The sequence below is a fragment of the Haliaeetus albicilla genome, chromosome 11 (genome assembly GCF_947461875.1).
Source record: "Haliaeetus albicilla chromosome 11, bHalAlb1.1, whole genome shotgun sequence".
Taxonomy (NCBI): Eukaryota; Metazoa; Chordata; class Aves; order Accipitriformes; family Accipitridae; genus Haliaeetus; species Haliaeetus albicilla.
Genome location: NC_091493.1, coordinates 3512604 through 3527646, shown reverse-complemented (window position 1 = coordinate 3527646; position 15043 = coordinate 3512604). Strand labels below are relative to the sequence as shown.

General features: G+C 39.4%; 1 protein-coding gene across 4 annotated transcripts in view; it reads left to right on the top strand.

The window, feature by feature from the left end:
- UBE2D1 (ubiquitin conjugating enzyme E2 D1) overlaps nucleotides 1-15043 on the top strand; it is a 44165-nt gene that overhangs the window by 23082 nt on the left and 6040 nt on the right. The window contains exons 1-6 of one of the 4 annotated variants that reach the window (XM_069795890.1): nucleotides 9-26; nucleotides 9422-9485; nucleotides 9580-9611; nucleotides 11824-11941; nucleotides 12381-12458; nucleotides 12725-12830. In XM_069795890.1, coding sequence (XP_069651991.1) covers nucleotides 11891-11941; nucleotides 12381-12458; nucleotides 12725-12830 — 235 coding nt within the window. In that variant the 5' untranslated portion in view covers nucleotides 9-26; nucleotides 9422-9485; nucleotides 9580-9611; nucleotides 11824-11890. Of the gene's footprint in view, nucleotides 1-8; nucleotides 27-1161; nucleotides 1166-1406; nucleotides 1456-9421; nucleotides 9486-9579; nucleotides 9612-11823; nucleotides 11942-12380; nucleotides 12459-12724; nucleotides 12831-15043 lie in introns of those variants that run through there. The other 3 variants (XM_069795888.1, XM_069795889.1, XM_069795887.1) reach the window with 3 other exon arrangements.

The window sequence follows — 15043 nt, the reverse complement described above, 5'->3', positions numbered from 1 at the left end:
GGCTGCCTTAAACCTCGCAAACTCAGGTACTGACATCAGAATTACTAGTCTTTGCTTAAAAAAGCATTATCAGAGTGCTGTACCTGATTAAGGACTTGCTAGCCTGGAACCTACTCAACAGCCTTTTCAACCAGCACGCCTCTCCTGTTCCTTTTGTACAGCATCATGAACGCGATGTCTGGCTTTTACTGGTAATGCAGGTGCAGGTGCTGTTGATACCGAAAAGCTGGTCAAAGAAACTCTCTAAGACTCATTTTGGAGTTTTAGAAAGCAGGCATTCTTTATTGCAGCGCTGGATGCACAGGGGATAATTCCACCTAGCGTGCATACCACAGCTTTAGCACTAACAGGTTATATAGAATAACTAATTGCATATTAATCAGATTAGGATACATATACATAGAAATAATTGCAACTAATTATCTTAGTACTGCCTACATCCGATCATGCGCAATGAAGGATGCATTTGAGTCGAAGGGCTGCTTTTGCGACTACCGACCCATTTGAAGTTCTTGCTGCTGTCCTTGAAGTCTTTATTCTTGTCCTTGTTCTTTGATCTTGAAGCTTAACGCAGCTTCAATCACATGTGGTCAGTCTCAACATTGTTCTCATCAAGCGTACGGGAACATCTAGTCATAAGAGCAAAGAACTGCAAAACTTATGAGTAACTACCTCTACTAGTTAATTGCTTGGCTATACTTTTGTCTATTGTTTCAATCATAGTGTTAGGATAAGATTTCTAATAATTATTTACCAAATTTCACTTTTGCAGTCATCTAGCAGGCAAATCATTTTCCACGGCTGGTAAAAAACATGATAGCCACTATAATATTTAGACATACGCTACAGAATGCATAGAAATACGCTCTCACTCTAACTCCGAAGCCCCACTCCTTTAGTTTCCTCTTCTGCACGCCTCGCTGTGCCCGCAAAGGACGCGACCTTCAAACGCCTTTTCTTCGAACGGAAGCCGCCTAATGGTACTTTAGTTTCCGGGTGACGCACAGAATTCCTAGGAGGAGAGGACGAGGCCGAAACAAAGCCCTCTCACAAAACGCAGTCAATTTTACGTGCCGATATAAAGAAAGAAAACATTTCGGTGTCACGGACGCGCCTGGGACGGGGTGCGCACCTCCGGCCGACAGGGGGCAGTAGCGCCGCCGCTCTCCCCACGGACTGCACTTCCCGGCGCGCCCCGCGGAGCGGCCCGGGGCTGCGCAGGCGCAGGGCGGACACAAAGGGCCCGGCGAACGCGCGCGCGCGCCCCGCCCCGCGCACCCTTCCCTCTACCCGCCCTCCCCGCGCGCCTCCCCCCCTCCCCCTCAACCCCCTCGCCTCCGCGGCGCGCGCGGATGCCGTTACCCGCCCGCTCCTCCTCCGCCCGCCCCGGCCGCGCTCCCGCCGCCGCCGCCCGCCCCGCTCTGCTCTCCCATGGCGCTGAAGCGGATACAGAAAGTGAGTGGGGCTGAGCCGCGGGAAGGGGGGTGGGGAGGGCTCTCCGTTCCCCTGCTGCCCGGGGGGGGGTGGCGGCGGGCCGGGCCGGGCCGCGGCTCAGCGGGGTCTCCTGAGGGGGCGGAGGGGCCCAGGCCGGTGCGGGGCGCGGCTGTCCTGGTCGTGAGGTGGAAAAAGGGTGGCTCCTGTCGGTCTCCTTGCGGTGTCGGGACTCTTCACCTTCTTGAAGCCCCCCCCCCCAGTCAGTGCTTTAAGCTGTCGTTAATAAAACATCTGCGATATTTCCCGAGCGTGTGATTGTGAAGCACTGCGTGAAAGGCGACGTTGTGTTAACGGGTTATCTTTAGTAGAGGTGTAAGTAAAACATCTGTTGCCAAAATACTGCACTCCTGTTGTGGCACAGCTTGGTCAGCTCTGTGCATGAGGTTTTTTTTCCACATTAGGAAGTGCTGTCAGCCCAGTACTTGACATGACCTTTGAATGTACCCCAGTTGTAGAGTTTTTGGATAGTATTTGTGAATGGTCAGGTTTTAATTGTGAAGTAAACATCTAGATTCCTTTTGTTTGGCAAGACCTGACTGGTCACTGTACAGCACAGACAAAAAAAGCATTACGGATGGTAAACATAGAAGTTGAGTTAATGTTAGTGCATTGGCTGTGTTATAGAATACGTGGTATTTTGTTGCTGTTGATGCACCATGTTTAGTCGGTGTTTGTGCTATCCTGGTTCTGTGACTGTGCTGTAATTTCTTGTTCTGGATTCCCTTTTGCTGTTGGAAAATGTTGGTATTACAGAAATAGAATTCTATAATGACCAGTTAACCCTGCAGTGAGCAGATTTGGGATACCCTACAATAGATATAAAGTTATTTGGATGGATTTCTACTAGAAGTCAGTAGTCATGTCTCATGCTACAAATCTCATTATGCCTTTACAGGTAGTGCAATTAAGGGAGATTTTTGTTGCTTCATATCACGTATTTGTTGTGAATGGTACATTTGAACCTTATATCAAATATTAATAGATAACTACAGTGATTTTTCTCTACTTTGTCATGCTTCTGCATATTATGGGAATGCTTTGCCTTTTGTTGCCTTTTTAATTTCCCACCTTTTCTTGAATATCTCCTTACTCTTGTGTTTATAAGAAAAGGATTGTTCTGAATACTTTCTCTTTCCTTTTGTTCAGTTTCGTTCTGCTAAGGTGAACAGACAAAGTGGAATGTCTGGTGGTCTTCTGGTATTTTTGAGATGGAGTGGTAGTTTGTGGCCTTCCAAATGAGGTCCTGCTAGAATAGGATTGTTGTCTCTATTTTTCTCCTATCGCATTCACTGCGTAACTTTTCTTCCTGCTTTAGAGACTTCCATACATATTGGAAACCCACAATTTTCTTTAGTGGGGCATTTAAAAACTTTGTGTTCAATAGATGTGAAATTATGGGTGTACTATTTAAGAAACAGTATCTTTCATCCTGTTAGCCCTAATAGATTCTGTTTCTACTCTTCAAAAATGAAGAAAAGCTTACCAGGATGCCAACTTCAAGGTAGTGTAAGATTTCCTGATTTTATGCAAAAACTTCTATCCAAAACATGAAGAGACATTGGGGAAGGACCTACCAGAAGAGCTGAGATTACATTCAAAACTAGTTACCTCCTGCTTCTGTTTTGCTGCAGAAATGACTATTGCTAGTTTTCTTTTTTTGATTAACTACCCTCATCACTATCTGCTGCCTTTCTTGGGGAAGAAAAAAGTACAACTAGAGGGATTTGGCCAGCAGTCTCCCTAGAGGGATTTGGCCAGCAGTCTGCCTCCGGAGCAGTAGAAGAGGAAAGTGGCAAGGAAATAGGATTGTTTCAAATAGAAAGTTAAAATGAATGGGAGAAGTTAAAAAAGACAAACTATCTTGATGTCATTGTCCTATGTAGAGCTTTCTTGAAAATTACAAAACTGGAAGTTTATTGCTAGATGAAATGTATTTGTGTGATGGTGTATTTATCCCATCTAACTTCCTGATATTTCAGGCTGGCTGTAAAGGTTGATAGCTATGTTGTGTCTCAAGGGTAGTATGGGATAAGATCTGGAGTAGAGGAAATGCTGTAAGGACTTCATAGTTTCACAAAGTGCTTAGAGGAACTCTTTGGAGAACAAAGCGCTGCCAGAAAACACAATGGTATTACATGGGAGCTTGTCAGTCTAGACATACTGTCTGAAGTTAAGCTTTGGTGGTTCAGAATTGTACTTGTAACACAGCTAAGGGGTTCTGGTGGCAAGCTTGAGTGTTTGTTCACAATAATTTTGATAATTTCTGTGTTCAGGATGATAGCACATCCAAAGGAAGAAAAGCGGTAATATGTACACATGTTAGTAAGCATATTTTGTCTCATACCAGTTGTGACTCCAATTTCTAAATAGTATTGCCATTGTGATCTGTGTCATTGCATCTGGTCTTTTGTTGATCAGCCTTGAGGGACTCCTCAAAGGAGGACAGCGTGTGGACTTCAAGACTATAGTAATGGAAAGATGTATTGTACTTGGGAGCTGCCTTAAAAAATGAGCAACTGAATAACCAATGAACAAGCTGATCACTGCCCATGAAAGTATGTTCAGCTTAGTGCTGCAAGTGGAAGAGCAGTGAGGACATGAAGCCCTGCTGTGCAAGCACAGCTGTCAGTGCCGCCTCCATGACAAATTCATCTCCGAGTTCCTCAGAGAATCTCAGACAGGGGATTCTTATTCATCTTAAGCTGAGGAGCCTGTGTTAGTTTACCTTGTCAGTGCTTTGCTTTGCCATTGCATCAGAGAGGCACTACGTTCCTGCGCTGTCAAAAACTTCAGGCTGCGCTCTGTGTGTGATATAGAATAGATGTTCCTTGGGGCAGGAGCTGCTTCTCTGTAGTCTGTGATGCACCAGTGAAAGAAGAGCACATGTTTTTATGGTCATTGTAAATTCCAGATGTTGCAAATTATGAAAACAAAACAAATAGTGTAGGTTTTAGTTGGGAAGGGATATTGTGCAAAGAAGACTATTGTTACCACCTCTGGAAATTGAGACACCGTGGCTTTTCTGCAAGGTAGAAAATAGTTCAGGCTGTCAGGTTATGCAAGTTAGTGCATAGGTCAGTTCTGCCTGTGTGTCCTATGCAGAACCATTTTTCTGAGATTCCTTTTCTGAATTCTTTTTTTACAGATCTAATTGTGAGTTTGCTGTCCTGTTAGTTCAGTATTGCAGTTGAGATTGTTTTCATCATAAATCCTTTACTTCTGGGTGCTCCTCTAGTGTTACTGGGGGGTTGATGATGTGCTTGTTAATGGCTCAGGCTGTTTGAAAGTACAAAATTGGTATTTAGTTTTGTTATAGGCATAAAAAAAATTGGACTTAGAAGAGAGTGCAGAAGAGATTTTGAAACCAGTTAAAGAGAAAAATAGCTGTTGTTTTTTATCTTGTTTGTACATAGTGCTTGATTGTTTTTTTCCTACAGCTCAGTAAGAATAGAAGCATTGAAATATTTAGATATGTCAATGAACTAAATGTCTGTTTGTTTCAGTATGTGTTTCGTATATGTGTAGACTAACAGAGCATATGGACTTGAATATTTATGTTGAAAATAACTTGTTACTGTAAATCTACTCAAGTAAATAAAATTTTATCAATATTTGTAGTTTAGGTTTAAACTGTTGAGTCACATGCTGTCTTTGGATGGTAATAACCATACTGAGGAAACTTCTTTTGTGGATCCGTAATATAAAATGTTTTAATTGGCTTTCAAAACATAAGCTGTGATATCACAACAATATTTTTTGCATTAAAACAATGTATAAAAATCGAATATATACTTTATTCCTAAGACTTACCTTTATATAGAGAAATAGTAAGATAAATATTTGCTTTACATTTACCAAATTTATGAAGAACAGAGAATCCTTTAACTAGTCTAAGTATAACCGCTGGGGTTTTTTTTTGACAGATGGTTCCAAACAGCATTAATATAACAGCAGTAGTGTATGCATGGAGTTGGTAGGAAGTGAGTCTGTGGTCTACAGTGCATTTTGTGCAAGAAATGAAGAACATCACTGGCAAATATAAAAGCCTGTATTCTAAATAACAGCATGGAAAAGGGCTCTGATTGTGGTTTTGTGTCACTTAGAGAATTAAAATAGCTTTTAGTGATGCTGACTGCAGGTTTTTTTGTATTCTGATAGTCTGCATTTCTGACTTTTTTTTTTGAACTGAAAAAGAGGAGATATTTTTAGGGCTTTTTTTTGTTACTACTCATGCTCATAGCCATTGCGTGTCCATGAGTACTGTGCTGAGAATATTTATGTCCTTGTTATCAAAGTATCCTCCACAGTCTTGTCCCAGTAGCTTTTTAGGAGAGAAGCCTGACTGCTAATAAAGTGTGTAAGTGTTAAACTGGCCTTCCAGTCTTCACCAACTTTATACTTTTGTGAAATACATCCTGTATTATACTTTGACAATGAGTACTAGTCTGCACATTCAGAAATATTTCCAGCATTTATAGCTTACCATAGCGTGTGTTTTACATGTTAAACTTGATTTTTAAATTTTTGCTTCATGCTGCCCACAGAGCTATTCTACAGCATGTGGTGCAATGAAAGGTGATAATTTGGAGGCTTTGCTGTGTCCATCTCCAGTAATTGTTGCTTAGCGTTTGTAGCATTATGCTAATATTCCTTTATTAGCTACACCTGGTCACAGATCCTGCTTACTTTTGTGCTTGGCTGCTTCTCAGTAGTTACAAACAGGGGAAATAGTTTGCTGTAGCACCCATTCATTGCAACCAGTTAGAAGCATAGAATTAACAGTATTCTATTCTACTCTCTAATATTTTCTATGTTTGAGAGGATTAGAAGATCTATTCCTACCACTGTCCTCAGCTTAGTTGTTTTCTCTGTACAAGTTTATCCTGGCTGTACTGCAATAGTGTGGCATGTGTTAGAGCTCTTGATAGATGCTTTTATGCTGTGACATTCACCAGTGCTTGAAATAACTGATAATTCTGTTTGCATCTTTTGCAGACAAAATTTTGGTTTTGTGTATTCTCATAAAAGATGTTGCACTGGTGTGCACTTTAGAAACTGAATCTGCACTCCTTTGAGTTATAGATCCTGTTTGTTAGCCTATGTACATCAAAGTCTTGCACCAGTGTTTTCTATACCAGTGACTAAAAATATTGGTATAGACAAGGCCTTGAAGTAACCCGACCTGCATCTTGCAGCTACATGGTGACAATCCATAAAACATGGACAAAGCTGCTGGAACCAATTAACTTAAAATTACGGGAAGTCTTTAGTGTTGACTGCGTAATGCCTTACATACTGTTCTCTTGCACTTCTTAATGAGGTTTCAGTTCATTGTGCTTTGTAACTCTTCAGCCTTGTCCCTTGACAAAGCAACGTTTTGGGCTTCTTGTGAAGAGCATCTTTGCTGTTTTGTATAGAGAATTCTTGTATTCAACTTCTCATTCTTTTGTGAATATGTAAATTCATGAAGCAGGTTTTTTTACACATACTTACTCTAGAGAATCATCACAACTGTTCTGCAGTGTTTGGTTCTGGACACTGGGAAGTCAATCTGACTCAGGGACATTCTGACTATCTCCTTGCACCATTTCAAAAGATGTAGGAAAGCTTGAAGCCTAAATCTTACAGCTCTGCAGATAATTTTGCTTTGAATATGAAGCTTAAACAGCATAATTAACAATATGAAGTTGAATAGTGCCTTTAGCTGAAACCAATTGAAAGTGTATACCTAAGGAGCCTTCCCCAGTTCCTGCCAGTTTTGAAGTATGTGTGTACATAGGAAAGAAAACCAATTTGTGTGGGTTTAGGGTATGTAAAGATCTTGAGGAAAGCATCTAGCAAATGAGGGCGCTGTTATAGACTTGCGACTCCAAAATTAAGTGCTTGCCTAGCAGTTTGCGTATGCATATAGGAATGTTTGCATATATTTTAGAGACTTTCAGAAGAGTTTAAGCTACTTATTTTTCCCATCATTGCCTTTAATTTAGTAGTCAGCAATGACTGCTATAAAATGTATGATTTTTAGGCTTTCAATTCTCTGTTTTGGCTAACAGTGTCGTCTAGCTGGCTTTTTTGAAGTGTGCGTACAAGACCTAATCTTCTCTTGTTGGGTTAGATCTTGAGTTGCAAATTAGAGTAGACAGTGGCTGTAACAGCTCTGCTGCTGGTAGTGGTTGTTACAACTCCCATGACTCCTGGAAACTTGAGACATGTTGACTCCCTTCGTGTACTGGCAATTACTTGGCTTTGCATGGATTACTAGTTAGTTCTCTGTATCGCTCCCTTGGTGAAATTTGAATCCTCCGATTAAAAAGGGAACTGCGCTTTTAAAGTGTTTTGCTATTGCCTTTATTAGTCAAAGTCTAGTCCGGAGTGCTGTTTCTGGACCAGTGTACAATTTCACCAACAGAATAAAGTTAAGGGCAGACAGGTAACACTAGTTGGCAACCTGAGCTATTTCATTATATGAAAGAACTGTCTCTTTTGGTTTAAATCGCAAGGACTGTGAGGAATGACTTCAGAGCAAGTAGTAACAGTACTGTATTAACTGGACGAAGATACGTTGCAGTGCCTTTCTTTGAATTAAGGTCCGAGTATGGACCTGTAAGAAGTGTGCCTGAATTTAGGTGCCACATGCATAGTAAATTGGGTCCCTTGAAGAGAGTAGTGTGTTGAGTTGAAATGTTTACTGGATGTCATAAACGGATAAATATATCACAGCAGTTGAGAAGCGCAGAGTTTAAACCCTTCAAATTTACATAAGGTCTGATCACACTACGTACACAAATTCTACACCTGAGTTAAACTTAGTTCCAATTTAAACCTTGATTTTGGAAGTAGTTGTCTTGACTAATGATTTTTGAGTAGAAATGTTTTCACTGTTATTCCTTAAGCTAAACTAAAGGAGATATTTGCAGACCTGCTTATGTTTATTGTTGACTTAAATATGTGTTTTGAGTAATTGAGTGACTTAGGAACAGTGGTTTAGCACATATCTTTTAGCTTATTTCAATGGAAGTATTTATACATAATTGTTAAACTTACTGCAGCACAGTTCCTATCAGCTTAGAATTGGAAAACGTTGTTTGTTATTAGTACAGTAAAATTTCAGACATCAAAAGTAGGATATTGAATTAAACAAGAAAAATGAACCAACATTAATGCCTGTCTTGTTTTGCATTTGATACAGTGATCATAAATCAGATGAAAAGCTGAGCTGGTTTTGAGTAATTGAATAATAATTTTAAATTATTTGGGACTGTGTGGACTTCTGCAAGAGAAATAGATCAGTTGACCTGCAAAAGCTTCTCTGAATGCTTCTCTTAAATTTCAGCTTTCTTGGGAGTTTTTCAGTAGTCATTTTGAAAAAAAGCATGCAGGGAATTAAATCAAGGTATGTTAAATAGGGTGTAGAGCTAATGTTTTTTCCTTTATTTTCTAGTTTACTTAGAAAACTTTGTTATGTTCATATATCATCTCTAGGCAGACTGCAAGCATTTTATGAGCTAGTTTAACTCAGCAGGCCAATACAAGAAGCTTTTGTAAATTACAAATCAAAAGCTAAAAGAACAGTCAGATTAGCACATAAATTTCTAAATTAAGCAGTGAGTTTACCGACAAATCAAGAAACCCTTCATTTAATTTCTTTTTTCTGTCTACCTGAATACATCCAGCTTATTATGAACTTGGCTATAACTCTTAAATACTTCCAGATATTAATTTATAGCACAATGTTGTCTTTAGCTGCAGGCTTATCTGGCAAAAAAAACCCTTTCAGTATCAATGGGCATTTCAAGTATTGATTTCTTTAAAAATATCACAGGTCTATTTAATAAAACCTGTTTGTGTTCTTACTGCTGAAGTGATGCTGCTGAGTGGTGTGTATTTTTGTGTAGAGATCTTTCAAATATTTGTGTGTTTCTTACAGGAACTAAGTGATCTGCAGCGAGACCCACCGGCCCACTGTTCTGCCGGACCTGTTGGAGATGACTGTAAGCTCTTCACAATACATTGTCACAGCTGACCTTTTTCCGGTTACGAAAAACTCAGAAAATGTCTTAATTGTTGTATCTTTTTGACTTTCAGTGTTTCATTGGCAAGCAACAATTATGGGACCTGTAAGTATATAATTCATGCCCATTAGAAAGTAGACCTTGTTTCCCTTTTTGTTACAGAAGGATTCATTTGGGTTTCTGTAACCATGGCAGTCAAATTCAGCTGTGCTGTGTATAGATTAAAGATTTAGGGTGGTATTGTTGTTCTTAGTAGTCTGGTACTAGTTTCTTTCTGTAACTGTTCAAACATCCCCCTTCATGAAGTTAGGGGTGCTTAATCAGTCAACTGCAATGTTTGAATTGGTGATGTGGGCTGCAAAGTGAAAAGCTTGCTTGCTTTTCAAAGGTGATCAATTCTGGAAGAGTCATCCATCTGAAAGGAGGAAGAGTGGGTGTAATTCAGTGTTAAAGTTGGTGACTGTAAACAAGAGTGGAGTTGCACAGGGTGATTTTGGGGGCTTTTAGATAGAGCCTATATGATGGCTGTAATGTGGCTCTGGCAAAAACAGATGGCTTTTGCGAACTGTAGGCCAGCAGTTGTGGTTACTTTTGGTTTCTTTGTGAGAAAGGCCTGCTTTCCTTGGGTTGAGGGAGATCTCTAAAGACTCCATTTATGACTCTTGTCAAGGAAATGACATAAGGACAATAAAGCTTAAGAACAGAAAGTTTTAAAGGGAAACTGAAAAGGGTTTTAGCAAAAAGAATAAAGAACAATATGACCTGAGGGAAGGGGTGTTTATTCATATCATGGTAAGGAGTTTGTATTCCTAGTGTTTTCCTTTTGGACTTATTAATTTGGAAAGAAGAGTTTCTAGTTCAGATGGTCAGCTGAATCACTGTGTAAGCTGAAATTTTGAGACAATACTTAATCCATTAAGATGCAGTATCACATGGTAGAGGAAAGTGGTATTGTGTCTGTTTTCAGAAAATTTCTGCATTTGCAGCACAGCTGCTCTGACGCAGTGAAAGATCAGTTACTGAATTGCCAGTGCTGGAGTCTGTTGTCCAACTTGTCAATGGCCCAGCAGCAACTGAAGTGATTGTGGCAAGTTTTTCTGTAGGATACTAATGCTTTTGCCATTTTTCTTTAACAAGTGTTCTTTCACATACAAAGTCATTCTAACCCCTACCCTTCTGAGCTGCTTAAAGGTGAATGGCAAAACAGCAGAGAAGTTAAGAGTTAACAAAAGCTTACATGCTGATTGCCACCAATAATGTCTTTGTCCTGAATGACTGTGATAACCTGAGCAAGGGAAATACTAGCAACGTAAATCCCAACTTAAATTCCGTTTTTTCTTCCAGCTTGCAGTTCACCTTTCATATTCTGTAGTGGAAAATACTCTTTTCTTTGCTTCGGTTTCTTCAGATTTCTCTAGTTAAGGATAAGAACGAGCATCTCTTGCCAACCTTTCTCAGCCATTTCTGCTGAGGTACGAGAAAAGAACACCATCAGGATATTAATCCTTTTTCTTGATAACATAAGGAAATAGGGATGCACATCCTGTATGTTTCCTGATGGCCTGAGGGAAGCATAGAACTAAAGCTTGCCTTCAGAATTCACTTCCTATGTCTGGAAGTAGGGTAACCTCTTCTCCTGTCTGTGGGCATCATCAATTTGTTTTATATACCTTACTCATAAAACGTAGTGTGACTACTTTGCCTGCTGTCTGACACTGAACTTGTCTCATCTTCAGCTTATTTTAACTTCAACAAATCATTTAGTACGCGTGCAAGCAGTCCTTTCAAATGTAATTGGAAGTACAGTGGCAATCTCTTCCGATGTTACCTAATGCTGACTTCTTAGCAATACTATATATAACCTGCCTTACATTGCAACGCTGTCTGCATTTTGAGTGTGCAAGACGACATGTCTTGGTGGACCATTTGTGACTTTACCTCTTATATTCATCTCTAAAAATGTAATTTTTGCTCATTTCCAAGGTAAACATTTTATTTAAAAAAAACAATCTGCCTTTGCTTCCATAAGAAAACCCAAAAACTTGATCTTCTGCAGCTTTGCTGAGATTGAGTTCCGTTGTTGCTGTTTTAAACTTACCGAGTAATGAGAAAGGTTTTCTTCTCCTTCTCTTAATCAGAAATGGCAGCACTGCTCTCTGTCATTTAGCACTGAGACTTTTCTCCTCACTTTTCTAGTTAATAAAAATGACAGGTTTCTTCAACAGATAACTGCAACAAAGTTATTTCTATCTATTAACTGTGTGCAACCTGGACGTAAACCTGTGCACATGTTCTCTAACAAAATGCATGTTCACAGATTTGTACAGGTCACAAAGATGTTGTGTGTTTTAAAACTCCCTGATGTCATCATGATCAACTGAATTATGTTGGAAAATCCTACTCTTTGCATCTGCAAAGAGAAACCACTTCTTAAGGTAAGTATATTTGTAGCTTAAGGATGGAGGAGGATCAGAGCAGCTGTGGTGTTGCACGGAGACAGGATTTGGAAGACCTGCTCTGGGTTTTGTATTCCCCTTGGTGTGGTGGAGCTGGTGGATCAGCAGTTTTGTAGGTCCACCAGTCAAACACTGCTCCCTCCCTTTCTTTCCCCAAGAAGGGCAGCACTCAGTAGCTGCACTGCGCTACTAGAGTAGTAGCCCTGGTTGGCTCTACTGTAGATCTGTAGGCCAGTGGGAGGTTTCGCTTCCTGCTGTGCCTTCCCAGTACACAGCCCATACTATGGGCTGTGTACTGGGGAGAAAATGGATTTTCTAAGATACTCGCAGCTTTGGGAGGTTGTCTATGTTCAGAAGGGAAGCTCCAAAATAACTGCAATATATTAATGTGTTTTGTTTGTTTTGTTTTTTTCCCCAGCCTGATAGTGCATATCAAGGGGGAGTATTTTTCCTCACAGTACACTTTCCAACAGACTATCCTTTCAAACCACCAAAGGTAAGTCCTTTCTCTCAAAACTTACGCAATTTTTTTGGTCAAAGCTTTGTTTCTATGTCTTAGTTCTTTGAGGCTTAATTTTGGAAGTTAAAACCACAAAGGCCAGCAATAGGATACACGTTCATAGTGGATGAACAGACAAAAGTGTACAATAAATTGTGTTGGCAGATCTAGTATGACTGGACCTGAAAGTACAATGTTAAGGATTCCAAATGTAATAAACATAATTTGATGTTACTTGGTTTTTAATTATTTTTTTATTCCAGATTGCTTTTACAACAAAAATATACCACCCAAACATAAACAGTAATGGAAGTATTTGTCTTGATATCCTGAGATCGCAATGGTCACCAGCTCTGACTGTATCTAAAGGTAAACTCACAGATTTGCTAATGTATTTATGAAATTGCATACACTGCCATGGTGCTTTTGTGTGTATTACGGCACTAAAGGTGTCAGTGCATTTATCCTGCACGTTACAGAAGTGGCAAATTCCATTGGAATTCTTGTTGTGATCCAAAATCTTGCACAGTTTATTTGGAGCATCACATTACATAAAATATTATGTGCATGGCAAAGAAATGTTCTAAAACAAGCTGGGTAAGATAATAAATGTCCAATTAGCTTGAAATGCAGCTTCTGTATTGTAGCTGGCTGTGCATGCAGAACTGAGGAGAAACTGGTGAGCAGAGCTTCAAAATCAAATGAATTTGGATGTAAATGGAAAACCCTGATACTGACATGTGTGGGTTTACCTGATTGCTTATTGATGGCTCTTTGGGTTGCCTGAGCATCCTTGTGTGGGCTAAGGTCTTAATTGCACTTTATTTTAAAATGAGATAAATTGTTCTAGTTTGCATTCCTCTGCAAGATGAATATTTAAAAATGTAGCTGCTTTCAAAATCATCAGTAAAAGATTTATTAACATATTCTAGTCCTGTAGTTAAACTTTCTCACATTGAACAGTATAGATTTTTTTGAACATTAAGGTTACAATTAAGCAGTTCTTTTGTTGTAGGCATTTTGTGTCTCCAAACGCTGCTTAAAATGTGAGTGCTATCATTGTTTTTTCTCACCCATCTTCAAAATGCTTAGGCACACTCTTAGTCATATTACAGAAGGTTCTCCTGTGACTCAAGATTAAACAGTATCACATCTTGCTTATGTGCTTGAGAGCTCTCTAAACCACGTCTTTTTTCAGAACAGTGTCAATGCATTTGGTGTACAAGCTAAAAATTGTTAGTCTTTGTCCAATGGAAATTGCTCTGTGCAAGTGCAATTGCTATACCTCCTTGGAAAAGCAACTTCTGCTCATGCACGATGACCCCATGCAGTAATCTCACAAGCTAAATAAAATCTAAGTTTAATACTGTTTCCTGAAGTAGTTGCTGAAGACATGAATTACTCCTGTGTGTAGTTGGTATCAACTTTCCACAGAAATTGGTTGTTTTATTGCTGAGCAACAATTGTCTTGTTTCTAGTTATTTAGAAGGTATTTAGCAAATGAAATTTGGCACTTACATCATGTTTAACAGCTGGCATTTACAACTGAAAACTTAAGTTTTTAGATCTTCAGCACTTCTCTGTGCCTTTACTTGTTGAGCGTTCCTTCAGTTATAAAGCGGAGCAGTCTGGTGGTCTTATGTGTTCTCATTTGATGTGCTTTTAAAGTGCTTGCACATTGTATATTTCATATAACTGGAAATTAGCTCAGTGCCTCATGGAAGTTTCTCCTTTGTAGTTCTTGTTTTACTGTATCAAAGGATTACAACGTACTGATAGCAACTCTGATTGGTGTGACCGAGTACTCTAACCCCTTTTTTTTAGTATTACTGATGTATTTGGCACTTAATAAAATTAAATATGTCAGTATGAAGTGGTCAAACTTGCTACAGCTGAAGTAGGTGTTAGTCCGGGCTCTTTGGTAACAAGACAAAGTAAGGAAAAAAATCCTATTCTACAGCAGATTCTTATGATAGCATCAAATTCCCTTTCACAACACGTTTAGAATTGTTTAACTGTGTACTTTTGCATTCATATTAGTTCTGAGTATAAAAACAGAAATTTCCTGAAAGGTATGGACTGAAAATGTTAGAAAAAAATCAAATGGCCTTGGTTCAATCCCAGGAAATGAATATGGAATTATAAGTGAATACCTGCATATAATGCTGATGAAGTATTTTCCCAAAATGGAAGTCACACTTATATCAAATTAAGTGAAGTGTTCAAATGAAGGAGAGGATAACTGTCAGCACAGAAGTGGAGAAGAATAATTGTAGATGGAAGGGCTTAGTTTGATCAAACATTTATATGTAACTGTGTAGTCTGTGGTTTGTTTAACGTTCATAGGTTAAAACACGGGAGGGAGATCATTACAAATGGTACAGGTCCATGGGTTGCAGGTTCTCTAGGCTAGTATCAGGTGTTGTTTACTTAGGACCTAGAAAAATGATGCTGTATAAGCATTTCTGAGCAGAACTGCTATGTGAAAGCTTAATACTAATATGCATTCTCTTCCCAATCTCCCTTCTACCACCCTCCTTCAGTGTACTGGAATATATTAAAGGATTATAGAAATAAAGCAA